Source organism: Mchenga conophoros, linkage group LG19 (genome assembly GCF_057382185.1).
Source record: "Mchenga conophoros isolate Kocher_MC1m ecotype Shallow Benthic linkage group LG19, M_conophoros_male_GT1.1, whole genome shotgun sequence".
Lineage (NCBI taxonomy): Eukaryota > Metazoa > Chordata > Actinopteri > Cichliformes > Cichlidae > Mchenga > Mchenga conophoros.
In genome coordinates this window covers 9843169-9870406 of record NC_140544.1, presented here as the reverse complement: position 1 = coordinate 9870406, position 27238 = coordinate 9843169, and the positions used below count along the sequence as shown (strand labels likewise).

The following is a 27238-nucleotide window of genomic DNA, read 5'->3' as shown; positions in this document are numbered from 1 at the left end:
CTGATAAGCAGAGGTTTCACAGGCTACAGACACGAGCACAGATAGTGTGCTCAATAATCCAGCTGTTTCATGCTCCTGCAGCCTGCTGTGGAGGACAGGGACCTCTGCGCAGGTCAGACTTTTGAAAGCACACATAAAACATTTTATTGAGCACTGATGTGTGAGTTCATGTTGTACCTCACATGTCATTGTTTGTGCCACGTAAAGGCCTCAGGACAGGAAATGACACATGAAACTGTCATTAATGGAGAAATTATGATCACTGGAGCAGGAAACTGTGTCTCTAATACACTAAATTAGTTTCAGTCAAAATCTGTGCTGGCGTTTGTAGTTCCTCTGCAAAGTTTCCATAGAGATAAAAAACACTGAGGACAAAGCTGCCGTACTGACCAGAAAAATGTGTAAAACCTTTAAAAAGTATCACAAAGTGTTAGACTGTGTGTTTGAACAGCTGTACCTCAGACATAAAGCACTCTATCAAACGCTGGCTGACCTAAAACTGAAACTCCAAACTGTGTCAGTCACTGCTCCAGAAACCTCTATAACAACAAGATCAGTCCACGCTTGAACAATGGCAGCGCTCTGCTGGAAGCTGCTGCATCAGCATGAACTGTGAACACATTACTACAGTACAGGCAAATGTGCACTAGTAACACTGTTGAATTATTACTGTTAAAGTTTTACCCATAGCTTCTCAATCCTTACACGGTCACATAACTACATCCAGGCTTTGTTTGTTCGATCCAGACAAAGGTGACTGCGTCTGTGTGACCTGTTATGTAAATACAGTCGTGTGGGAGCCACAAAAACCCTGAATCTCAAATAAAAGCTCATAAAAATATTTCTACGACCATCAAACAGGTAAAATAACAAACAATTAAAAGAGCATCATTTCACCAACTGTATGGAAACAAAATACAACCGAAGCTCAGATTTACTGGAGCGAACGTCACAAATCAGACAACGCTTTCATTACGCTCCGAACCGCAGACGTTTCACGTTCGATAAACTACAACATGAAGCGATTCCACAAAACTGCTACGACCCTTCTGTGAGGCCTCCACCTTGGACACCAACACAGAGCCGTTCACATCAAATCGCCATTTCCAGCCCAGTTAGAGAGTCGTAAATTGTTGTAAATTTTACAGCACGTTTTTCTCACCTTGCAACTTTTGACTTGTGGGACTGATGTAAATGTAGTGACGTTACTGTGATTCTACTGTCAGCCATGCAAATCAGCCAATAGAAGCCGAAGTTCAGCCTATTTAATCAACTCTGGGGCACAACGTCAACCATCCCATCATACTGAGAGTGTTGGTAATTCTTCAAAAAATATTCAAACAACAAACATTTTTTAGGCCTGTAAATAAAGTTCAATCATTTCTGCTGTTCAACAGAAATTTCTACTCACAGATGTGTCACAATGTGCCAAACGCCGGCCTGTGTCCTCATTAAACCCACTGTGTAATTTCTGTGTTTGCACAGATGATGCTCATATGTGGTTTCCTGGAGTTTATTGTCCACTGTGCATATTTTCAAAGAGTTTATAACCAATATAATACAAACAAATTAGGTGATAAAAAATATTCTTACTTCTTTTTGCTCCAGCCTCGGTAACTTTGACACAGTAACTTCTGCTGTAATATTTACACCTCTAAAGAAATCTCACAAGCGTTCGCTTTACTTTGATACCAAGATGTTTACACAGAGTCTGTAATTGCAGAGAAATACATGACTGGAGCACATGTAGAATTGACGGCTCCTTTTTCTTTTTCCACTGCTTTGCTTCTAACAAGCAGACACATGCACTGTAGAAAAACGCAGCTGCAGCCACTGCGGGCTGTCCGCTTACATGCATACATACATACGACCACCAGGGGGCAGGATAGGATCATTACTGCATGCCTAGCTTTGTTGGTAGTTTCATGGATGTGAGGAGCGTCTACGCAGGGAACGGCAGCGGTCTCTGCGGTCAGGACTCACAGCATCAGCTGATTTATGAGCATCCACCTCTCGTCACAGAAATGGCAGCTTGTAAAACGTTAGCGTGTTGACTGAGAGAGCCCATCAGCCCCGGGCTCATTCCAGATGACTCGTTTTATGTTTTTCAGTTATTATGGATGAGCTGAGATAGATAGATACCTCAGGGCCTCAGAGAGGTCTCTCCTGTGCGGCCTTTTCATGAGGAACGTCAAAACATCTGGTACCTGATAACGAAAGCACTGGTTTCTCTCTTACAGCTGAGTGATTCTCTCAGGAGTCGTCACTGACGCATCGTGGGGGCTCATTTGGTTATCTGTGAGCTTTAACTGGAGCTGCACTCAGAAACGGCCCTAACCAATCTGGCGCCCTAGGCAAGATTTTAGGTGGCGCCCCCCTACATCAGCAGTGTAGTGTAATGTTGTAACAAATAATATTTCTATTAAATAAGCTTTACTTTGCATTTTAATTAACGTGGGATTATTTTTTGTATTTAGAAATAATAGTACCAACTTTTTTTTTTTTTTTCAACATTTGTGGCACTGGCGTGGCGCCCCCTGATGGACGGCGCCCTTAGCATTTGCCTATACGGCCTATGCCACGGGCCGGCCCTGGCTGCACTGGTCCTAGTTAGCAAATCTACACCTGGTTAAATGAGACAAATCACAGCTAATAACACTTTGAGTTCCTTTGCTGGTTGATTAGAAGTTAAATTTGGAGACGTGCAACATTTCTTACACGGATTACAAAAGTGAAGCCAGTGCCATAGTACCTTAAACCTGTATTTTTCTCTCATGTCCAGCAGGGGGCGACTGTGCTGTAAACAAAAATGCAATTTTTGAAGTCTTTCAATGGTGTTTTTGGACATTGGCTGTTTTTCACTCATTTCCAGATGTTGTTCACTTGTATCTGAACGTTTTCAGAGGAGTGTTTTTGAGCTATGAATCATTCCAGTGTTGTGTTGTCACAGCTTAGCTTAGAGCTGCATCTTTGGCCTCTTTGTCATCAGCAGCCTGTCACACAAACACATTTATTCACCGTTCTTTAGTTGCATTTTTTTTAAAAATCCCAAAGATAACACAGTGAAACAGCATATTTTTTGCACCAACAGGGTGATTCCTGAAGAACTGAAAACTTGTGGAGAAAAGGCCTGAGAACAATTATCTACAGCTGACGAATCTGAAAGTACGTTCTTTAGAAAAGAGCAAAAGATCCAGCAGAAACCTGACGGAGGCCCTGAGAGATGATCTGGACCTTCAGCCGATCATCTTCTGTTCATTGAAGCCTGGGTTAGTGAACCCTAACCCCTGACCCTAGCTTCATCAGAAACTCTCTCAGTGAAGGACGGCTGTCAGCAAGTCAATCTTAATGAAGGGAAACAGGAGCAAAGGCTGATGTATGAAAATGACACAAGAACTGAACTGAAGATCCGAGGAACAGGTCTGACGGAGAGATGGATCCACACCCTGGTCCTTACGTTTGAGGTCTGCTGTGTGTACACCACAGCGGAGGCTGTCATGGTGTCAAATCTTTAAGAAAGTAAAAACAAAAAAAGTGTCTTATCATCTGCGTATGAATATTTTTTCACTTTTAGATCTCTGAGAGCGATTTCAACAGATTAGTAAAAGACCCCAAACTCTTTGAGCCTCCACCGTGGTGTCACACAAAGGTGTGTGAAGACGAGACAAAGACAAATATCCACCAACAAAGTACCAAAGGAAACAGAATATCACACACAAACAGGGCACGACTTCAGCGAAACAAACTGAAGTTTTGACAAAGAGCTGAAGAAACGGGGCGAAATATGGAGAACATGCAGAGAACTGACTGAAGACTAGACACAGGTGAGGGCCAAGAGCAGCACGGCTGGGCACAGAAACACAAAGTATGAAGAAAAACCTCAAACAAGACGTGAAAAGCCAAGTGAACAAACAGCCGCGAGCACTGAAACAGCCAAGAAATCCAAACAGAAACTCAATCGCATCAATCAGGAGTGCAGAACTCAAACCCTGAGACCAGGACCAGGAGACATGTCCAAGTCTTTGTATGCTAACACGCTGTCATGTAGTCAACCGAGGGGCAACACCCTGAGCTGCAGACACCCCCCCCCACTGAGCACCTGACATCAGCCCGTCAGCGCCGACAGGCCTCAGAGATACGGTCGCAGATGAACTCCATCGATGAAAACCAACATGCATTCGTTTTGATTCCTCGTGCATCCAAGTGTCTCTCAGTGGTTTTGCTGATTTAGAGTTTTATTTTCTCCCAGGCTCTGTGAAGAAAGCTGCAGACAGGTCATTTATCTTTCTTTTTTAAGAGATGCAGACAGATGGTTCTTTTTGGCGTCACAGTCTGTGTTTGTGTGCCTGTGAACATACATTCCTCCAGTGTGTGCTTGGCCCATTTTATGCCTGAAGGAGGGCCGATTAGGGGGTCCTGGAGGCGAGGAGAGGATTATCACGCTGGGTCAGACTGTACCCCGCTGGCGTCCACCGAGGAATGCGGGCAAATCAACCAGCGGGCCGATCAGTCAGTCACGCACCGAGTCATCCCATCTGCCAGTCAGTCATCTGCCAGCAAGGCACTCGGCCAGTCCTCACATGCTTGGCTCTCTATCAGCAACCGTTACTCTGCCCAGCACTCACACGCCTGAAATAATCGTATCTAACCTGGAGAACACTGACGATCAAACCTCCTCTTATCTGTGTCTGCGTTTCAGCCACAGGAGACACTCTGCTTAGGCAATCACACTTTACAGACCTGGGAAAGCAGTTTGGTATTTTCATAAGGGGGGAAAGACTCCCCCTGGTGGGAGGGGGGTCATATGTAGCACTCTATTTGGCGTCGAGTTACAGCTGTAAATCTAATTTGTGTAACTTAAACGCTGGAAGCTGAAAAGAGCAAAGCTGAGAATGAAATCAGAGACTGAGGAGGAAAGAGGAACAAACAACCCAGCCTTCACTTTCACACAGACTAATGCAGCAACGCCACACAGGCTTCAACCCTTTCAGCATCTGTTTTCAACATGCAGGGCAGTGTGGTGGAGTTCATCCGGAGCCACTCGTGTCTGCAGGAGATGTGATGAAAGTGGGTCCGAGTTCAGGGACTGAGAGCAGCACCAGCCAGCGGGGCAGCAGGTAGTGCTGCCGTGTGCTTTAGCATGAGCAACAGAGACAAATCTGTCACTCTCAGCTCATCATGGCCCAATGAGCAGTTTACTGCCTGTAAGGAAATCTTTTTACACCAAGTGATGAAATGTTCCTGAACCTAAAGTGAGCAAAAGTTTAAAAAAAAAAATCATATTTTGTTCTCAAGTCCTCAGACAGCTCTCTGCTCTCCTTTCTGTCCTCCGTGCAGCACACTCACGCTACTACTGGCTTCAGGTGTGATTGCTTCATTGCCAGCACCTGTTTCCTGCCACAGGTGATTTCAAACAAGCGTCATACGCTTGACATAAGACAATTCACCAACAATATTGAAAAGATGCCAATAATTTTGTCCAGCCCGAGTTCTGTGTGAAACGCTTCAAATGTGACTTTTGTTCTTTTGGGGTTTTTTGATCAAATGCAAATAAACGAAATAAAGTGTAAACCAAAACATTTGTAACTGTAACAATATTCTGGGAGAAATGGTGCTTTTTCTGGAAAGATTTCAGGGGTGCTGATTATTTCGGCTGTGACTGTACATAAATAACATTGTTTGCCATCCCATCCCCTCCAGTGCACAGGAATCATTATGTCATGTATGCACGATGCTTCCAGTGTTAAGACGACACTTTTATTTGAGGATACGATGCCTGAACACATCTGCAGTAGCTTGTTAGGATTACCTTTTCTGCTGCTGATGGCGCCTCTGTGCAAGATGCATATTTGTGGTGGTCCCATCTGTTACCAGTTATAAATAAAACTGAGGTCTTTGTGCGTGTAAAGCAGCCATACTTATCAACGTGAGCATCCTCTCAGATTCACGAGTCTAAATATGGAAGGCTGCCGTTTGACATAAGGAGGTGCTTGCTTCACTTTTTTTAAAGCGCTCGAGGCGAGCGCTCAGGACAAAAACACGAATTTCACAAACATATCGAAGATCATCGAGCAGCTGGAAGGAATAAATGAGTCAAACATGCCTCGTGTTTTCTGAGTATCACTGCCACTGAATGAATTAAGTCCAGTCCAAAGCACACTGGACACAAAGAACAGGAAGTAATCATGCTGAATGAAAAGATGCTTTGTTAGCAGTTAGCTGCTGATGCTAACATCACAGTAGATGTGATACAAACAGAAACGTTGAGGACATCAGGCTGAAGCTCCACAGAGACCTCCTGAGAGGCAGTTACTGCAAATGAGGCCAATAAGCTCTCTGCCAGGTTTGATGAGCACAACTTTTCCACTGAGCATGCAAACATTTCCTCGTCACTGTCTCCCATTACGATAGCTCTGGATTGCCATCGTTAACGCTGGCAGATAAGCACGCAAGCATTTAGAGTGAAGCTTGCTTATGAACTTTACATGCAGTCTTAGTAAAATCTGCCCAATCCTGCATTCAGCACTGCAGCACAGGTGACTAATAATCTGTGCACTGAAGTCAGAACATCTGAACATTTACAGGAAGGATGAGAACTTTTCTGTGGGGCTCACAGCAGATTTGCTCCCTGACTGATGGGTTCTTGGTTTTAAACCTGGAACCTGTAAAAAGCCTGTACACAGAGTCTGAGTGACTCATGTGAGTGGCTACGGGATGGGCTCCCACAGGAACCAATACACAGCAGATGCAGCCTTTAGATTCCAACATCTGCTCGTGATTATAATCTGTTCACTAAGGCAGTGAGGCAGACCTGGCTCTGAACCAGCACCTAAAGATATGTCCAGTTTGTTGTGACCACAGAGACGAGTCAGGCGGGCAGATAGGACCGGAGCACACGCCCACTCATGGCGTCTGCAGCTAGAATTCTCAGGACAAGAATCACAGCGCGAGTCTGAACCCAACCACCAGTTTCATCCAGGTTCACTCCGTGTGCAGGAAGACTACGCTGCACATCAGCGCGTCCTCGCAGTGTGAACTGTTTCCTGCAGTCCTGCTGTGTATTCTTGTACTCTTCTCTCTGTGACGGATGCTCGACCGCCTCCCGCGAGTCAAACCGTTGATCCTCCAGTTTGAGTTTCGTTTTCAGGAAGTGGGACAGGTCACAGGCCGAGAGATGTGATGAGTGATTCATGTGGGGAGTGATTGTGTTGGTTGCTTGCTTTCCTTTGTTTTTTACTGGTGCATTATGGGTAGCCTCAGTCTCTAACTGAGCATGCTCCAGTGACAGGCCAGCACCTCATGGTCAGGTTTCAGGTTTTTGACTTTTATAGACGTATTTTCACAGTTTTGTGATTACACTTCATACACATGGTATCGTGATGATTTACATGTATTTTTGTAAACCTGAAATAAACGTTTGATCTACTTCAAGGCAGCAGAAGCAAACTCCAACAAAGCTGTCGTATAACTAATGACATTATGACATCAATAGACTAAAAGTAATAAACCAGAATAAAGTGAACATACAGGCAGGAAATGGGCGGGTCGCTCATGTCAACAAGGGGAGAGACGAGAGTTGAGAGTGTGGAGCTTTTGAAAAGCTGTTGAAAAGATAAACACTCAGCTGCAGTCCATCAGCACAGACCTGCTTACAGTTTGCTTGTCTGGACTCTGGCAGGACGCTCACAGGAAGCTGCAAGTCCACGAGCTCTCAAAAAGATCCCCCCCGTGCCTCCAGCAGGACTAAGATTACGTCTGCATGAAATAAAGCGCCTGTAATTCTTAATAACTTGGTGAAGCACATTAAACTGCATCTCTTGTGATTTCAGCAGTTGCTTTATGCAAACACCTGCCCTGTAAACTCTCTGCCTCATGTGTCAGAGCCAAAAACGCTAGCGGGAATCCATCTCATGACACTTCCTACCCACCGGGGGTCACAAGCCATCACCGCAGTCCTTTGAGTGCTGGGATGCAAAACCCATTTTCCCTCAGCAGGACACCACTTCTCTGGCTTTCATCCGCCCCGCTCTGGAAATGAGAATGACGTTCTATTAGCGAGGGGAAAGAATCCCCCACCTTGGCGAGCGAGAGGTGCATCGCTGAGGGCCAATTGCCTAAATGAAATTCCAGTATGTGATGAGTGGGAAGCAGGCGGCTCGCCGGGTAGCCAGGACTGTGCAGCTGCAGACTCGTGTCCTTTCCAAACCCTGAAGTTTAGCTCCAGTGCTCTGCCTCAAACTCTGACACACACTGTATGGCGATCCAGATCTCAGGGTTGCTTTAGATTTTGTAGGTCTGCATTGCTTTGCTGAGTGTGTGTGTGAGACGTGCTGGTCTAATCTAGCCCGTCCACAACACTTACATAATCAGATTTTCCACCTCTCTCTGAATCGCTCAGTCTGGACCTTTGGCTTTCATGTTAAACTCTGCAGCAGACAAGGAAACAACCAGACACAGTCCATGTGTGTATTCCTGTTTGGATCTCCAAGTGAGCCAGGTCCCTTGTTGTCAGGGCGATAATGTGTTTTCCTGCCAAAGATTGAGGCTCTTTTATCTGTGCAGCACTGGAAACCTCATTTCCCTGTCCGGTTTTCCTTCCAGAGGCTCTGTCCACTCCGGTCCGGCTGCCAGAGCCGAGTCTGTGGGGAGAAGCGTGGAAGACCAGGCGTAGAGTTCAACGAGACAACTCCCAGAGCAGAGTTCATTTACTTCAACCCACATGTGGCCAGCAGTCTGAAGCTGCTAATATTACTCACCTTGCAAACATCCCTCACAGCTGCTTTCTGCTTGTCTGCACATAGTTTAGATGCTGTTGTTGCTCTTGGCAAAAGCTGGCAGTTAGTGTGCTAACATGCTAATGTTTAAAGGCACAGCATGCTCAGTCTTGTCGCCTTCATGTTTGCAGGTGTGTTACTGATTTGCTCTCATCCACAGAGCTGCCAGAGTGACCAGCGATCACTGAAGGTCAGTGACACGGTGAACGGTAGCAACAGGTGGAGCAACTGTTAGCAACACAGAGTAGGCGGTGTCCCTGCTGAGGTGAGCGACTGCAGCAAAGGATGGGTCTGATTAACCTGACACAGTGGAGCACAGGTTAGAAGGTTATTTACTGAACCGGAGCCTGAAGGTAGCAAAGAGCAGAACAGCTCCTGTGAGGTTTTAGGATGTTTGCAGATTACTGCAGTTTCCATGTTTGCATGAAACATGCAGGCCTGCGTGACTGAGGCCTTTTAACCTGCAGACGAGTTTTCAGAGACGATCAGATGTTCGGGCCGAGACGTCCTCTTCCATCTGCTGCATGAATTGGCCGTTGACTCTGGAGCCTGGGTAGGAGATGATGTTCACATTTGGAGAGTCACACCAATAAACTGAACTCAGCTCAGCTCCACTTTCAGCCCTTTATGAGCTTATTGGTGCGACCCTCCACAACAGTCCCAGTTTTTCATGTGGCTGTTGGGGCAAAGAATTGCTGGGTCCGCTCTGGAGCGTCTGCTGTAGCAGCAGATATCTCAGCCAAGACTTCCTGTTTTGTCTGCTGGTCACAGTTTCCAAAAGCAGATTGATTTCAAAGAGTGAAATGCACTTCAGCAGTTAGAAGAGGACAAATGAAAAACTGATGGTCATCGATGATTCTGAGATTAGACCAGGTGGGTACTACACTAAAGGGTTAACTACTGTTAGCCCCAAATCTACTGACAGGTTTCATTTTATATGCAGATGACAGTTTAACCTCAGCAGGAAGTTTATGTGAGGACAGATCTGCAGAGTTCCTGTTGCACGTGAGAGTTGTGGTCAAGATGAATTTCAAAAAGTTCCTAAAAGGCTAAATATTCACAGGTATGGATGGAGGTGGACTCACCGTACTGATAGTCGATGTCTGCGGACACATCGTCTCGTCCTGAGATAGGTTTCAGCCCCCCCCCAAGGATAAGTGGGATGGATGGGTCTAAAACTGTAATGGGACCCATCCAGTCATGACTGACAGACCAACTAACAAACCAAACAGGAAGTGCAGGAACTTGAGAGTAATCAGAGTCAAATGCAAACTTGTAGACTCTGTAGTTTGGACCTGATCAAGTATCTGCTTTAAACCAGAACACTAAATCAGACGAGTCATGTTCAGTGAAACAAAAGTCATTTTGTGATGAGCAAATAAAAAAGTCCTCTCATTAATGATGAGCTGACAAAGAACAGGCACCAACAAGTGACTGTAATTCAAATGTGGCTTTTTTATTTATTATTACTGTTGAGAGGCATACATTACAGTGCAAACCATTCTTTGGCAAAGGTACAATACAACTGTCATGACAGGCACTAGGTTGTCCACAATGACCACTGGTTAGGACAGTGTAGGTAACACACGTTCAGTACTGCAGGGCAGTGCGCTCCACTGACACTGGGAACCTTTTCAAGGGGAAATAAAAAGAGGGACTCACAAATACACACATCTATCAACACACACAGACGGGTAACGCAAAGAGCTCACAGAGCTTCGGGGCGCAAGCCAAAGCTAGTAGCTGTGACCGAGACACGGGGACACGAACACACAGTAACATGGTGCTGCAGGAGAAGGAGGCACCACTGTAAACACAGTTCGTCCAGTATGAGGTGATACTGTTTACCAGTGTGACTGTTGGTGCTCTGACATCTTTACTGTCACCGATCAGCCCCTCAGCTCGCAGGATGTTACCACTGAAGAAGAAAACACAGGAAAGGAAAACTGCACACGCTCCGACACAATCGGAGGAAAACAGGAAGACGAGATCGGGAATTGTGTCGCACGGAGCGAGTCAATGCACGGAGAGTACGAGGAGTACAGTACGTGTGAAAGGCGGTAAATCGGTCTGACAAACAGCCCCCCCGACCCTGAGCGCCCCTCCCCCAACATCACTTCCTCTCTCATATGGCTTCAATTATGAAGGAATGAGGGTCAGAGGCCCGCGCCACACATGCTCGGCTACATGGCGTCATCCTCCATATCTCAGAGCATTCCTAACCTATATAAACACCCAACGGGGGGGGGAGCGAGGAGGGGGGCTGCTGGACAAAGGAATGCAAGCGTGTCCTTGGACCGAGAGAGCTGCAGAGCAGAGCTGCTCGCAGTCCTCCAACGGTGTCGTCGGCGCCAGCGGAGCCGCAGGTTGTGACCCCGCCCCCCCAGCACCTCTCACTTTATTCTTTTAAACTGGATCTAAACAACTTTTAGCCAAACTGTCCATAAATGCACAAACTGGCAGCAATATTCTGCTACTTATTAGAGCATTAAGTCTGTTATGGACAGCAGCCATTTCTGTTATATTTCAGCTGTTCATTGTTTGTCACGCTGACCTTTAAATGTGCAGCTTTATAACTGTAATCAAGAGAAAGAAAAGTTTCTCTGTTTTACATATCAGGGCAAAATAAAGTCTGTAAAATTAGGTAAATACGACCTGGAATAAGCGACACATTAATTCATTATTCATGCAGACGGCGTGTATGCGAGTCCAGCCTGTGATTCATGGAGGAGCACTGGAAGTTTCCTGTGTGACCGCCTCAGTCGGTCTCTCCACTGTGAGTTTTCAGCATCTTTGGAGTTCATGGTCCAGCTGTTAGGTTGGTGGACAAACATCTGCCCTCTGTTCAGCTTCCAAACGACCCATGCTTGTTCTGTCTTCTTCTGCTTGTCGTGACCTTTAACCTTTCACATGCTAGCTGAGTTTGAGCCGGAACTCTTGGGTCTGACCTCACGGTGAATTTTCTAGGACGTCCACTGCTGTGAAGATCCAGACCTGCAAACTGACACAGCTCCTGCTTTTATAGAGGCGCTGGTGATGATGACGATGATGATGATTAATTAATCAATGCATCTGATTGGCAGCTCCACGCTGACGCTGACTCCTGCAGAAGCATTAAGAGTGGACTCGGTTTATCACGTTGTTTCTGCATTTTGCATTAGCGTCTGCACAATAGATGATAACAGGTTGTGTTAACCTCATTCAGACACCTGATGAGAATCGAATTGTTTATATTTGATATTAGCGCACACGACTGTGGCTGAGTGTTTCTGGCAGGTAAGCATCGTTTCAGCTACTTAATAAACAGACACTGGTTTGTTTGGCTTTAAGCCTTTGTGCTAAAACTTGTTCAGATCCAGTCAAATATTTGTTTCATTGAAATTACTGAGCTCATCTTCCCACGACTGCAGAAGCACCGGTCCGAACATGAGCATGTCAAAGTGAGAATACTGAACCAGGACAACATTCAAACATAAACTCATAAAATCATACTTTTGGCTTTAAAACACTGAGGAAAATACTGGAATAAAGTCCGCGGCACGTGAACACAGTGGTACAAACAGGGTTTCTTTCAAAGGCGCCGGAGCGAGAGCCGGCCGAGCGTCCGGCACACACAGCGAGGGAGTCGTCAGTGGACCGACGAGCAGAGATCAGTAGACATTTCTTTTGCATTACAAACATTTTTGTAGGGCTTCACATTTTCTTCATATGCAACAATTTATACAAAAAGGGAAAAGAAGAGAATAACATGATAAAAAGCACCGCGGGTTAAAGATGCAGTAACTCTACTCATAAGTACAACAGTCGTCTCAACTGTGATGTAGCATTAAGGACATACTGAGTGTATATAGGCTGCTTTGCATATACAACAAAATACTTTGAAGGTTTAGTGATTAAACTGTGATAAAATCGGGGGATAGCACCAGTTTTCGGCATCTCTAACCTGAGAATATTGTGTGAGACAAGAAAATGGCGACCGCCTTTCCATCTACTTCCCTGTCCTGTGATTTATCGTCGAGCGGGAGGAGCAGGACGGCAAACGGCGGCTGGTCGCGGCTCTTCGGGAGCCTCGGCGCAGGGAGGAAGGAGAGGCCGGCCCGTCTCACGCCCGCTCGTCCATCCGGCGGGTCAGAAATAAATCCACGTAGTGACAGCGGCTCGTCGCCGGAGGATTTCGAAGCAGGCCTCGCGCCGCTGGGTGCAACAAACAGGAAACAAAATAAAATCCCTCCCTGGGTCAAGAAAACGAAAAACTGAGACGAGGCTGTTGGGTCTGTCGAGGTTGTTGGCGGCGGTGGAGCCGCGCGATTTCACGAGTCTCATGTCCTCTCCGTGCGTCTGATTGCGAGCGTGTGACGTTCAGACGCCAGAGGGCGTGTTTGCGGGGGTCCTGAGGGTCGTTACGGGCGGCGGGCGGGCGCCGTCAGCTGCTCGAGGCACACCGGGCAGCAGCTGCCTTTTAGCTTGACGGGCCGTTTGCACTCGGTTGCTGGGCAGGACTCCACGAAGCAGGTCACCTGGGCGTCCTGTCGGGGCGGGAAAACACAACAAGGGCGACAAGTCATGACGTCGTTACGTGTGAGATGTGAGGCGAAACTGACAGAAAAGACGCCAAAAACACCAAAACGGGAAAGAAAACTTAAACTGTTCAATAAGAACTGACATCATTTAGCTCACGTGATCAACAGCCAATCACACGGCTGCAAACCAGGGCAGGTCGACATGATCGCGTTCAAACCCAGGTTTGATTTTGGGTTCTGTTTGTTTGCTTGTGACAATAACACCATGTGACCCTCAGCCGGTCACTCCGCCTCCTGCTACCAGGACCACCTGACCTGGGACTGACCTGCCCGTCATGCTCGCTGTGTCGTCGTGCGTGACGACCACAGACTGCTCTGTTTGCTCGCAGACTGTCTTCCTCGTCTGCTTCTGCCTGCCAAGCTCAATTACTGCAAACATCCCTCTGAATGCAGAGAGGTGTGGAAGAGGAGAGCGAAAGATGGCAACACAGCGGCGTGGAGGCCAGGCCTGCAGGAGGTGGGAAGGTCTGACACCGGAGCGCCATCGCCAGCAGCAACACAGTCAGACACGAAAACTGAACATGATGCCAAGATCTGCTCGAAGAGACGAGACGCTTCCAGACTCACAGAAACATTTAAACGGCGTCTGACAGAGGACGTGTTCACGTGTTAACCCACAGCCCTGCCCGCTACACTCACTCTGCATTCACATGTGGCGCACGGGTCCTTTTTCCACCGCTCGCCGTCCGCTCGCTCGCGGCCTTCGCTGTCAGTGCAGTCAGTGGTGCTCAAACGGGCTTCAAGTCTTTTAATCTGCAGAAACATGAGAACAACACATTTTAAAAGTCAGAACACACACCTCACCTCCCCAAACACACTGACACCTGCAGCTGACCAGAGGGCGGAGCCAGCACACCGACCTCGGCACGCCGACCCCTTCTTGAGGAATTAACTGTGCTCTGAGCAGTGAGACATGGCAACGTTTTTAAGATGGTTAGAAGTTTCAGACACTTTGATCACAAACGTCACAATCTGGATTTAAAGGATAAAGAACAGCTGCAAACATCTGTCTGTGGATGCAGACACACCTGCTTTCGTAAGCTGGTGATGGTCTTCTGCATGTCGGAGACAAAATCCTGGAAGTCGTTGATGGAGGGCTCAGTGCTCTTCCTGGAAGTCGCAGAGACATTTCCCAGACTGCCCGGGGTCTCCTCCACTGAGCTGCACACACACACAAACCAAATGACTGAAGATGTTCACAGTTAACAGTTTACAGGACAAAGATGCACAAATGAGTGTTTTACTTATTCTACACCTCAAATATCTGTTATCGAGGTATTGTCAGGACAACATTCCTCGCCACATCGCAGGTCACCTGACTCACACATCTGTAAGTGTATGTCGCAGGTTTCTGAGGCCTACAAGTGTTTTTATTTTTGCTGTAAAACAAGAATTTTCTGGCCTAAAAACTGATGCCAGACTTTCCCACGCTCCAGGACCGCTGACACCGAGGGAACGCTGTAAGATTACACAGGAGGCAGCAGTGAGTCAGCCATGTTCAAACTTTACAGCACATATAAACATGTTTACAGCCTGATACACAAACTGGTTGGTCTCCATGGATACTTCCTGAAGGTTTGCATGATTAGGGGCGTGGCCTGCTAGCTATCTGCTGGACTCGGGTAACCAGAGTCCCTGAACTGGACCTCTGGACAACGTCTGTGCTGTTGGAGCAGTTTAAGTTTACAGGTGTTGTTACCTGTTCTCCTGGGAGCTGCTGGCAGGTTTGTACTCTTTGTAGCTGTGCTCAGCTGACCGGCGTCCCCTGAAGTGGTACGACAGGGCGTTGAACTGGCCCTTAGTTCTGCAGTCTGGTGGGTTAAACACAACACACTGAAAATCAGTAGAAGAAGAAAACAGAGTCGCTGAGGCCAACAGAAGGACCGTTTATGACCTGACTGCAGTGCTTTTAGGCTGAAGTGCTGGAATCAACCACAGGAGCACACGGTACCCTCATCTCTTAGCGCGAGTTGTTTAAATCTTCTCTGACGTGCTTCGTCTTGCACTGTATCAGCTCCTTTAGACTCTCTGCTATGCAGACGACTCACCCATTTATCGAGCTGTGAGGGAGACGACCGCGACCCCCCTAACGATCCCGCTTTTGTCATCCTGGAGGATGAAAAAACTGACAAACCCTTCTCCACTGTCACAGTGACGCAGCTTCCAGGTTTACGAGCCTGGAAGCTGTGGTCTTTATGTAAACGCTCAAATCTCAGCTGCGGTTGATTCACAGACTGCGTGTAGAAGACGAGAACAACAACACTTCCTCTCTTGTGCCGACACATAAAAGCGAACACACACGTGTCACTGTTAGCAAACGCAGCTATATTCTCTGTTTATTGTTTCTGCTCTCCTCATACAGTGAATATGTGCAGTATGTAAGAGGCTGCAGTCAGAGAGCAGACTCATCACCAGCGTCTGCTTCCTCTTTAAAGAAGAAAACATGTTTCCATCCTGTGATTAAACTCCTGACTAAACCTTTACATCAAACACTGAGATCACTCCAACCACAATAAAAACCTCTTTTTAATAATGGAGGTTTGTTTTCATGCACCAGTATAAAATAATAAAACTGGGATCAGATTTGTGCAACAAATTCACACTACGGGCCAAAAATAAACTTTAAAAGGTTGAAGCAGAGACAGCGACCTCTGTGACCACAGAGCCACTTTGTCTCAGCGAAGATCAGAAAAACAACCAAAACCAAACAACGTCCTGAAAGCTCCTCTCGCCCTCACGGGTCTGCAGGCTGTTCTATTTGTTGTTCTGCGCTTGCTCAGGGCTGCAGCTGTTCAACACATCTGGGATACACTCGAATGCTAATATTCAACCAGTGATTTATTCAGTGGAGTTTAATTTATTCAAGCTTAAAATAAATGTTTGTGTTTTGAAAACAACAAACGTCTGCTAAGGTATCCTGGTCGTCGTGATCTGAGCTGTCGAGTAAACTGAAGAATAAAGCGAGCGTTTGCTGACTCTTACCTTCGCAGCAGTCCTGCCAAATGCGCAGGTCGATCTGAGGGACGTCGTCACAGCTGATGTAGCCGTGAGGCAGCTCGGCCACCCTGAACACGTCGCGCTGTACGCGCGTGATGTTGTCGCCGTTATCGCACAGCACCCGGGCGAGGGACGCCTGCTTCAGCTGGGTCAGCTGGGCAGGCGTGAACACGCCGGGGTTCTCGTACCAGAACCTGAACACGGCAGGAAGGAGAGAAATAGGATTCATTTGTTGCGGTCACGTGACGCTCGGCGACAGTTCGGTACTGAAAGGTTGACCTACCTGTCGCCGTCACGCACGCGTTTGAACTGAGTGGTGAGGAGACACATGAGGGTGGGGCCCAGCCTGCTGCCGGGGACCAGATCTTCAGCCATGAGGGCGGGGAACAGGTCGATGTTCAGAGGCGTGCCGTACAGCCTGCAACACGAGGAAATAGAAACACGCTGAGCTCATACCATAACTCTGGCGAGTCACACTGAGCCTGTCTGAGGCCACGCCCACCTCTGCAGCTTCTCTCTGACCGACGGATTCTTAATCTCGTTCTTTAGGTCATCAAAGGTCCGAGCAGACGTCAGGTTACAGAAGGTCCTGTAGTCGTTATACGGCGGGATGCCGTGGTCCCTCCCTCGCTGTATATTCATGGCGGCCAGGTCCAGAGCCACGGCGTGGGCCATGGAGAACAACCGCTCCGTCAGCTCGGTGTTCAGAAGCTGCGTGGTGACACGCATTTTACCGGCGACGCCGAAGAGCCCGCGAAGCAGCGGGTCGATGCCGCCCTCGTTCACGATGCGGAATGGCGAGAAGAAGGCCCGGTGCAGCGAGATGTGGCCCTGCGGGATCGGCTGGAAGTCCTCATCTAACCTGTACAGGATCGGGTTGATGAGGGTGTGGCCAAAGCGGAACGCGGCGGTGGCAAACGCATTGAAGACGCCGGCGTTCACGTTGGGGTCGTAGCCCCCGTACGGCCCCATCATCTTCATGCCAACCTCACCTAAGATCTGAGAGAAGAGGAGGGTTAGTCTGCCTGCTGTGACATCATCAGAGAAGCGTTTCATTGGCTGCAACTTTTACATTAAACAGCTGAATGAAGTGAGCCCCTCCCTCTCTCTGTGTCCCGGGCTGTCACACTCATGCTAACCCTGAGCTCACCTGATGATCAGCTGAGCAGCGCGGGCGCCATCAGCTCGGAGCCGTTACCTTGGGCAGCCAGTGGCTGTAGGTGATGTGCTGCATCTGGGCGCCGACGATCTTCCGGGCCTCGTGGTAGATGGTGTCCCCGTCCCAGTGGGGGTTCAGCCTCAGCAGCTCTGTAGCGATGCGGTTGTGCTCCCTGAACCACGCGGTGTGCATGGCGGTCAAACCCAGCTGCTCGTTGGCTCGGTGGTCTCCGGCGAGGAAGCACGGAATGGGACTCTCGTTCTCGTCCCTCATGCACTCGGTTGGCGGCCCGCTGGCGAACGGCAGGAGCGGCTTGCCCGTCCGCTGTATGATGCCCTGCCGCAGGAGACCCCTCTGGCTCGCCAAGTCGCGGACTTCCTCCGATTCGTGCCGCGAGCTGCCGTAGACGTTGGAGGCGTCGATGTAGGAGGTCAGCTGGTTGATTTGCTCTCTCGGGTAAACGCTGTTCATCAGCAGAGACGTCATCCCGCTGCCGCACACCGGGCTGGACCGGACGAAGAACATGCAGCGGGCGCCGCTCCGCAGCTGCCGCTGGTCGTTGGGCGGGAACTGGATGGGGAAGCAGGGCGGGTCGTTGGTGCACACCTGAGCGCACAGCTGGCCGTCGGAGAACCGGGACTGGCTCAGAGCCACCACCGTGGAGTCCAGGTCGTGGTCCAGGAACTGACCCCACTGCATCAGCATGTGTGTGTAGCGGTCGTCGGGGGTGATGGTCTCCGATCCGATCATGGTGGTGGACACCAGCCTCGGCAGCGGCAGCTTGTAGCCGTTATGGACGCGGTCGGTGGCGCCTCGCGGAAGGTTGAAACCGTTATCGTAGACGGACTTCAGCAGCCGCTCGAAGGCGGTGAGCGAGGCGCCCCACATCGGGTGCTGCAGGTTGTTGCAGGTGCCGTCGTGGCTGCGGTACTTCTGGTGGAAACAAATGTCCGAGCAGTTGTTGATGCGGCGGTGGGCCGTGCAGCCGGACAGGTTGGCGATCATGTCCAGGAAGCGGGGGGACACCAGGTCGTTGTAGCGAAACGCTGCGGAAAGGAAACACACGCTTACACGTCCATCACAGAGTAATCATAGCAGCCCGGCTACTACACTCGGCCCCGCCCCCTCTGTTAACGCCAACACCTCCCAAACCAAAGCCTAAGATGTCACGGTGGATATGGCCATCTTTTATATACAGTCTATCACTTCCAGCTTCAGCCCACAGCGCCTCCTGGAGACGCCGCGGGTTAGAGACCTGCTCACATTCATCAGGTAATCCACAGGATCAGGCCCTGGAGCCCCTCCCACAGAGGCCACAGGGCGCCCTCCATCAGCTTTGAAATGAGAGCACAGCACATTCAGGTGTGTTAGCAGTGCAGCGTTGCACTTATGCATGACAGCAAGTGTCAAGCGTGTGTGAGGTGAGACTTCCTGTGTGAACGTTCCCACACATCACTGCTGCGTGTTTGTTTACTGGGGAGTTAAAAGGAGAACGTGGGAGCTGGCGTTTCCCTCCACGAACGTTTGTTCAAACTCGCCGTCTGTTGTGTTCATCGCTGTTCCTGCGTTTCCCCGTGAACCTGAAACTGTCACTATTGGTCTCACTACATTTACACCACATGAGGCGTCAACTACACTCAGCCTTTGTTATCATTTCAAGGATGAAAATATCCCAAAGAGCAAAAACAGGAAGTGAAAAAATGGTGAAAAAATTAACTAAAATAAAAATCTTGCAAAGAGAAAACTGCAGATTTATGAGGGAAACACTGACACATTTCAATATGACAAAAAAATGAACAAAACTTTTTAGAAGAACTTGCAGATTCAGGAGAATTAAAGCCAGAAATTTAATTTCAAAACTAAGAAAAACTCGATTTCCCGTCACACTGATGGTGAAATGTAGATCAGCTGACCTTCGTGCTGTTAAAATTAACCCCCCAGAACAACGACTGCTTCATGAGCCAGAAACTAAAACAACCCCCCCACATGCTTTTGCACATAAACATCAAAATCCCCCCGTGCTCCCCCCACGCGCAGGTATAATTGACCCAGTGTGAACACAAACCACGTAGGTGAGGCGCTGCGGCCAACCGAGGACTAATAAAAGTGTTTATGGCTCCTCGTCAGCGGGCCGTGGTCACGTGTCCGTCCCTCGGCTGTCGCTGAGGAGAAAATGGCGCACGGATGGAGGCGTGCACAGCAACGAGAGATTCATAGACAGAATTAAATTATTGGCACCACAAGACTCCACTCAGGAAAGCTGAACAGCAGCTTCATTCTGCAAAGTCTGAAACTGCATATGTGCCCAAAATATCAGCACAGCAGAGATGACCGATCAGTTTAAACCGATCAGCGAGCGCGCTCAGTGTTCACGAGGGTGTGGTTTTGCATTTTCAGCAGCGTGTCGAGTCTGAATCTGCTCACCGGTGCCGTTGGTGTCCACCATGAGACCCTGGTTGACGTGGTTCTGGATGAGCAGCAGCGTCTGCTCGAAGATCTCTCCGGCCCGCGCCTGCTCCACGGTGTAGGGGTCCCGCGGATACCGGAAGAGAGCCAGCAACTCCCCGGGGGTGCGAGGCTGACTGCAGGGCGAGGGAGGAGAGGGAACAATAAATATGACAGATCACAGAGACAGTAAGTGTGGAAGTAAGAGACAAAGACAGGTTAAACAAAAGCAGGAGGAAAGATTGCTCCGGTCTTTGGGGATTTTCCGTTAGAGCTCGAGGACTAGAACATCAGGCGGGAATTTCTCCAGTGCAGGTCGGAGAGTTTAAACACGCAGCAGCGTCTGAGTCACTGCGCAGCTGAGTCGCCGCCATCATTTCACTCTTTGTCGTTCCTGCTTCCTCCAAACATCAGCTCGGTGGTTTTCAGCACAGCTATTCTAAACTTGCACTGAGCCTCGGGCTGTTGAAACTCAGCGAGGTGCTGCAGCCACGATCACACCGCCGCCGTCAACGCCAGCGCTGTTGGCGAGCAGGACTTCCTAACCTGGTCACATGACCCCAGGACACCTCACCGGTACACATGTTCTCATCCTGACCCATCATACGTCTCACCATTACACTCAATCCCATGATGCACTGCAGCAATAACGACAAGATGAAGATCAGGCTCAGGGAAGAGGGACACACGTGGTGGCGTAGGAAAATGGAGACACTTCAGAGCCTTCCAGGTTTTTATCCTCGAGGCCGTCGTGAGGGTCAGAGTCTCATATCGCGTGTTTGTCATATCCTACCCGTCAAAGAGACGCCTCCTCGTCGACTCGATGGCGCTGTCCACAGTACGGATGGCCTGCTCTATGGACGTGCTGACGAAGGTGTCGCCCTCCCTGCTGATGGCGGGCACTGTAGAGACACACAGGTGGAACATCAGCAAGCACGAGCAGAGCTCGGCCAGGGTTTACATCTCAAACAGAACCAGAGTTTTCAATAAAGAGGTTGGTGTCATCCCTAACACAAGCCCCGCCCACCTCCCCCACAGTGATGCACAAAGTTGCACAAAGGCCTGTTATGAGATAAAAACAATGAATCGTGCAGAGCTGCTCCAGTAGAGCCACAAAATAAAAGTACGGAGGTATATCCGAGTAAGGCCGTGAGGCAGACTGCGGTCTAAACCCAACAGGAAGTCGTGTCCATCTTTCATACATTTAAGTAACGGCCGTAAGCAGCTCCAGTTCACCGGTGTTCTTTAGTTCACTGAAATCCTGTGAGCTCTTCCCTCCTGAGTGATTTCTGGCGCTCCTTCGTCTTCGTGTGCCACTGAAAACATCCAGCAGCTGATGCAGTTTAAGGTTCGGTTGCAGAGCGCTGACCTCCAAAAGTCTCAGCAGGAAACAGCAACACACTCCGAGACCCGACAGCGCGGCTACATCGGCTGAGCAGCAGATCACACACACCGAGCAGCGCCACAGACCTTTGGTCCCGGCGGCGCTCTGATATCACTGCTTACCTGTCACAGTTAGCACCATGCTAGCCACCTGGTAGCCGATGGGGTTGCGTGCGACACACTCGTAGCGTCCAGCATCAGCCGTGCCCACGTCCTTCACTTCCAGGTAACCATCGGGGCTGATGTGGAACTTTCCACTTTCTGTCACCTGAACGCCATCCTGAGAGACAGACAGAGGTCAGAGGTCACGGTGCTGAGAGCTGGTGCCTGAACTAAGCCCTCGGTGCATGCTTGTGTAAGGACACAGACGTCTGAGTTTTACAAAGGCTCTCAGCGTCTGGTTTGAGCGTTAGGACCCTCTCGGTCTGATTGACCTGACCTCCTGACCTCTGCACCTGCACTGAGGTCGCCTCTTTACCCGCTCACCTTGTTCCAGGTGAGGACCGGCTGCGGCTGGCCCTGAGCGCTGCAGGGAATCTGCACGTCCTGCCCGGACTCCACCGTCAGGTCCCTCGGGGCATTCGTGAAAACAGGCGTCACTGAATGAGTAACACACACACACACACACACACACACAAGTTAATGAGCGGGCAGCAAAGGGTCCACATGTGAAGTGCATTTTGTAATCAATCACAGCCGACATCAAACATTTTACTGTCGCAGTGTTTGTGCTTCACCAGAGCTGCTGCTTCCCTCTGCTCACACACAGGAGCATCAATCAGCTTAATGTGAAGCTCAGAGCAAGACAGAACACACACACACACACACAGACAGACAGTCATATTACATAAATACAAACAGATTTCTGATTGAACCCTTGCGTCACTGTCAGAGTCTTGACCCCGCCCCCTGCGGTTCCTGTGCAGAGCGAGCAGCACGAACACAAAGACTCATCGACATCTAAACACCTGAAAGTCTTTGTGCCTGAGAATGAAGAACTCTCTCTGTGCGTGTTCACCCGACCCACACTCGCCGGCGTGCTGCTAACGGCTGAATTTGAGGTTGTCTAATTTTTACAGGTCACCTCTGCAGGCATTCCCCCGGTGGTCGTTGACAGTACTGCAGGTCTTTTCCAATATTCATGTTTTATATTTATAATATATATTTTTGCAAACAGATATTCTTAATTCTAATAAAACATGAATGTGTTTTAAAACGTGTTTAAAAACTGTACACGGCTTGATCCTACGGGATAAACGTGGGACTTTCCCGTTGCTTTCATGATTCGCGCTCGTGTCACTTCACGCTCTCTACGTCGGCTTCTCCATGAAACAGCTGTGGGCTCACACAGTGCTCCAGTGTGCAACCATTACGCAACTAGTACTTTGCAGCGTGTTAACAGGCATTACAACATGGAAAAACATGGCGTCACCTCAGGATTACAGGCTGCCGTGTTTTCCTGTGCCACGCCAGGCCTGTCATTGCAGAACACGCACACACACAAACACACGCACACGAACACACACACACACACCTTCCAATGAGCTGTGACTTAAACGCTGCACACCACTCCCACCCTCCCCTCCACCTACACAAACAAACAGCCTGTGATTGGCAGCCATATTTCATCTATGCACCACCTGCTCTTAGAGCCTAAAGCTCCGCCCCCCTCCTCACCTCTCTGCTGGATGCTGAGCTGCACGGCGGTGCGCGTGGTGCCCACGGGGCTGACTGCCTGGCACTCGTACTGGCCCTCATCGTGGGCTGCCACCCGAGTGATGCGCAGCGTGCCGGAGGGCAGGGTCACGTGACGGCGGTCCGAGGGTAACGGGCTGCCCCCTCGAGTCCAGGCGATCACCGGCTGAGGATAGCCGGTCGCCTCGCAGGGGAAATCCACCGTGTGGCCTTCCAGGGCTAGCTGGTCCTGCGGCGTGACGGTGAACTGAGGGATCGCTACAGGCAGAGCAGGAAATGATGTTTTAATTGGTCAACAAAGGCACACAGCACCCACACCTTTCATCGATCTTCTGATTTACCTTGTACGATGATGTGCGCCGTAGCGTGTATGGTATCAACATTATTGGAGGCGAAGCACGTGTACTGTCCTCCATCAGCCTGCTCCACGTTCTGGATGTAGAGCCCTCCGGAGGGGGTGATGGTGATGCGGGCGTCGTTGGGCAGGGGCGTCCGGTCACCCTTCGTCCAGGACACCCGAGGCTGCGGCTGGCCCGTGGCGCTGCACTCCAGGGTCACGCTCTCCCCCACCAGGACCTCCGTGTTCTGGGGCTGGATCACAAAACTGGGCCGTGCTGGAGGAGCAGACATGGGAACGGTGGTGACCTCACTTTTTCAAAAATAAAGATCTGAAGATGTGAAGCGGCAGCTCGTGCTGGGATCGATGATGCCACTCTGAAACCATCCCCGTTTGTCACGGCACGCAGCTGTGCCCTGTCCTTATTTGGCAGTGATTACAGTGGAGTCAGAGCAGTGTGTACACAGCCGGGGACCTGAGGTTTACAGCCACACAGAGACAGGAAATGCACAACATCTGCTCCCAGAGGCTGGCCGTGACCTTCAGCTCAGATTTTAGCTCATTCATGTGGTTTCAGCCTTTTCCCAAAGCTTTGCAACTTTAATACCAGTTTAGCTAGCTGTAGTTTCAGTTGTCATGGAAACATGACAGATAATCTGATGCAGGTTAAATAAGTCAGCCATGAACTCCAGACTTGCTGTTGCTGCCACATCCATACAGGAAACCTGGTTATTCTACACACGGCTTCTTCCTTTTGCTTCTTTTCACAATAAAAGCCCCTCACATATACAGAAGTGCACTGAAGTTTTTCACACTGGTTCTGGGATAAAAGTGAAACGATATCTTTGATTCTTCTGGTAACCAGATGTGAAACTCACTGATGTTTCATAAAGCGTTTAGAAACCAGCCTCAACATCAATCATGACCATAAAATGCATGAAAGAATAAACAGAAATGAAAAAAGGCAAACAGGACTGCATCCCATAATGCATTGCATCCACAGCTTTAGCTGCATAGAGTGCATAAAAAACATGGCACCTACATTTCACTGACATCAGTGTGAAGATGATACGCAAACAGGTAACCACAGTAACTTTAATTAGTCTGGAGCGTTGACAGGAAGTAACTAGTAATAAGTAATGAAACTTAATGAAATCAGACTGTATGTGTGGCTGAGAGTTTGTAGCTGTGAATGTTTCTGTAACACCTGACCTGCTGACCTCGGAACTCTTGGTGCAAACACCGTCTTTAAACGTCTCAGTGGGATGTCGTGTATTTTAAGGCTGTCACAGTGAACGGGCTCGGGAGCGCACACTTACACGGAGCTCCGAAGTATCGCAGCGTGACCTCGGACGTTTTGACCTCTCCGGCCACATTTTTGGCCATGCACTGGTACACTCCCTGATCCGTCTCCCTGGTGTTCTGGATCATCAGCGTCCCGTCCTCCAGCAGGTTCAGACGGCTGTCGTCGCGCATGTTTAGCGCATTGCTACGAGGAAGACGCACCGATAAAAACCAGAGCTCGTAAATGCGTGCGATGCGTTTCGATGTTAACCCACCCACCCGTTAGCCTTACTTGTTCCTGAGCCAGATAATCTGTGGTTTAGGGTTGCCTTCGGCTCTACAGGTGAAGTAGACGGTGTTTCCCGACGTCACGTCCACATCGTGAGGCTCCGACGTGATCCTGGGAACCTCTGCAGGAGAAGATCAGACAGAAAACCGATGTAATGTATAAGCAAGCACACAGCATCACACGTCTCTTCATATGTATTTCTTAGCCTACTGAATCGAGCTTCTGCTGAGTCTGTCTTGTCTTTTTGAACCTGCTCAATAATATCAGGGCTAAAATCCAGATCCAGAGGGAGGTCGGACAGGGACGATGCAAACTTCATGAGGCTTTTTGTTCAAAGATCATCGTCATTCTGACCCACAGAGCGGAGAATGACTCGTTCAGCAGCTGCACATGGAGACCAGTGGAGGAGTCCCCCAGGGTTCAATATTAGGGCCTCATTTTTTCCTGTTTTTTGGTTGGTAGGAGACTTTGTGCTGAGTTTGAAGCACAAACAGACACAAAGCTCCCAAACACAAGCGGGATGATATATGAACGTCCAGATCTGAAAAGTGAAGCCAGGTTCCTTAAAGCTGCACTTTATTTACAGACCACCAGGGGGCGACCCTCATGGTTACAGATATGCTGGTTTTGGGGATTCATTTCGTCAATTTTGGTCATTATTTAAGTCATAAAGGAGACTATTTTGGAAACCCTCCTCCACACACTTCACACCGCCCTCCTGTTTATCTCCACCAACAGGAGGCGAGTGTCCCCACCAGAAACAGCTCGTGTGAGGAGATGGCACTTCACCTCCAGCCACTGCTTTGTTTTGACAGCTCCTCCACCCACCGTGCAGGGGGGGAGGAGGGCGTGGAAAGGCTTCCACCGCGTTTTCAGGCAGACATTCCAGACAGGGCCACGCCAAGCAGGCCCGGGCACGTTTGGGGGCCATCGAATTAGCTGCTGAGGTTTAAATGTGGCGGAGACACAAGCAGCTGCCAGCCGGCTCAGCGTGCAGCCATGGCCGCAGGAAACGCAGAACTGAGACGGCGGGATTTACAGCTGCTCATAAAACCGGGTGAACATCAGGACACAGACGAGCGAGGAAAAGCAGTTCAACCTGAGCTGAAGCAGCCTCTCTGTGACAGAGCTCAACAGATTTTCTTCTTCTTCTCTTTTGTTTTACGGCACTCAGCTGCACAGAAATGAAACTTTACAGAGTTCACTTGTTAACTGATGAAACAACTTTAAATAAAATATGAATTTTTGTGTCGACTGATGAGAAAAACAAGCAAAATACTAACATGACGGTTTCACACCAGACTAAACACTTCTCAAACTAAAGTGTCTCACAATGAGGACAAAGGCCTCCTGTGGGCCTCCATCCTCACACACACACACACACACACACACACACACACACACACACACACACACACACAGCTATCAGCCAGCCCATCTCAGCAGCTGCTGGTGGTCTGACGCAGGGCCCACAGACACGTTGAGCTCCCTTCGCCCTCAGACTGTTTGTGGTGTGTGAAGGATGGAAGTGGGGGCTGCAGACACAAAGAGAGGATACACCTGTGTGTGTCTCAGCTTACCTGCAGGGAGGGGGGCTGGGGGGGCTGTCTGAGAGTTTGCAGAGTTTGGCTATAAAAATAAGTGGATGTGTGTAACGCATGACTTCCGACGTGCTTCCTGTTAGGCTCCAAAGTCTTGAAGCTTTCTGCTTCCTTTGTCCAGCAGAGATGAGAGGAGACGTTCAGGAAACCAGGAATGCAAGCTGCACATCCAGCTGCTGTTAAACAGCTGTAACTTCTCCACTTTATAGCCAGTGATGGGGGGAGACTGTTTCTATAACTCATTCTGTAACTGTTCTCAGTACCGCAGTTGAGCTCCTCAGCGGTGAGCGTCGCCACCGATCTGCCCTGCAGGCGGCTCGGGTAGTCGCAGGTGGCAGCAGCCTGAGCGTTGCCCGACTCGGCGTACTGCTTCAGCAGGTCGGCCAGCCAAAGCAGCTCGCAGTCACAGTTCAAGGAGTTGGAATCCAGTCGCCTGCACACACAGAAACACAGAGACAAGTGGGCATGTGTGGATAGATGGAGCCCGCAGTCTGGATAAGCAGTAAACCCTCCCTCACACTGGACACGCCCCCTTCCTGACGTGAGCACAGGTTTTTCAGGGACGAGGCTCTCGAATATTTATTTGAATCTAAAACTTCACAAATGACCGAGGCTCATTTATAAGTAATAAAGGAAACCTGGTTATTGTTGTGGAGCCTCCTCCACCTGCTCATAGCTCTGTATGTTTATTTGC

At 49.3% G+C, this 27238-nt stretch overlaps 1 protein-coding gene across 3 annotated transcripts in view; it reads right to left on the bottom strand.

The window, feature by feature from the left end:
* pxdn (peroxidasin) overlaps positions 1 to 27238 on the bottom strand; it is a 55591-nt gene that overhangs the window by 9974 nt on the left and 18379 nt on the right. For 2 of the 3 annotated variants that reach the window (XM_085258402.1, XM_085258403.1), the window contains 17 exons: positions 26808 to 26977; positions 24947 to 25064; positions 24690 to 24859; positions 23375 to 23647; positions 23016 to 23291; positions 21825 to 21937; positions 21462 to 21618; positions 20749 to 20857; positions 19935 to 20092; positions 17550 to 18556; positions 16854 to 17350; positions 16635 to 16769; positions 16337 to 16545; positions 15054 to 15165; positions 14383 to 14515; positions 13994 to 14107; positions 10210 to 13300 (listed from right to left, as the gene is read on the bottom strand). In XM_085258402.1, coding sequence (XP_085114528.1) covers positions 13175 to 13300; positions 13994 to 14107; positions 14383 to 14515; positions 15054 to 15165; positions 16337 to 16545; positions 16635 to 16769; positions 16854 to 17350; positions 17550 to 18556; positions 19935 to 20092; positions 20749 to 20857; positions 21462 to 21618; positions 21825 to 21937; positions 23016 to 23291; positions 23375 to 23647; positions 24690 to 24859; positions 24947 to 25064; positions 26808 to 26977 — 3877 coding nt within the window. In that variant the 3' untranslated portion in view covers positions 10210 to 13174. Of the gene's footprint in view, positions 1 to 10209; positions 13301 to 13993; positions 14108 to 14382; positions 14516 to 15053; positions 15166 to 16336; positions 16546 to 16634; positions 16770 to 16853; positions 17351 to 17549; positions 18557 to 19934; positions 20093 to 20748; positions 20858 to 21461; positions 21619 to 21824; positions 21938 to 23015; positions 23292 to 23374; positions 23648 to 24689; positions 24860 to 24946; positions 25065 to 26807; positions 26978 to 27238 lie in introns of those variants that run through there. The other variant, XR_014890072.1, reaches the window with a different exon arrangement.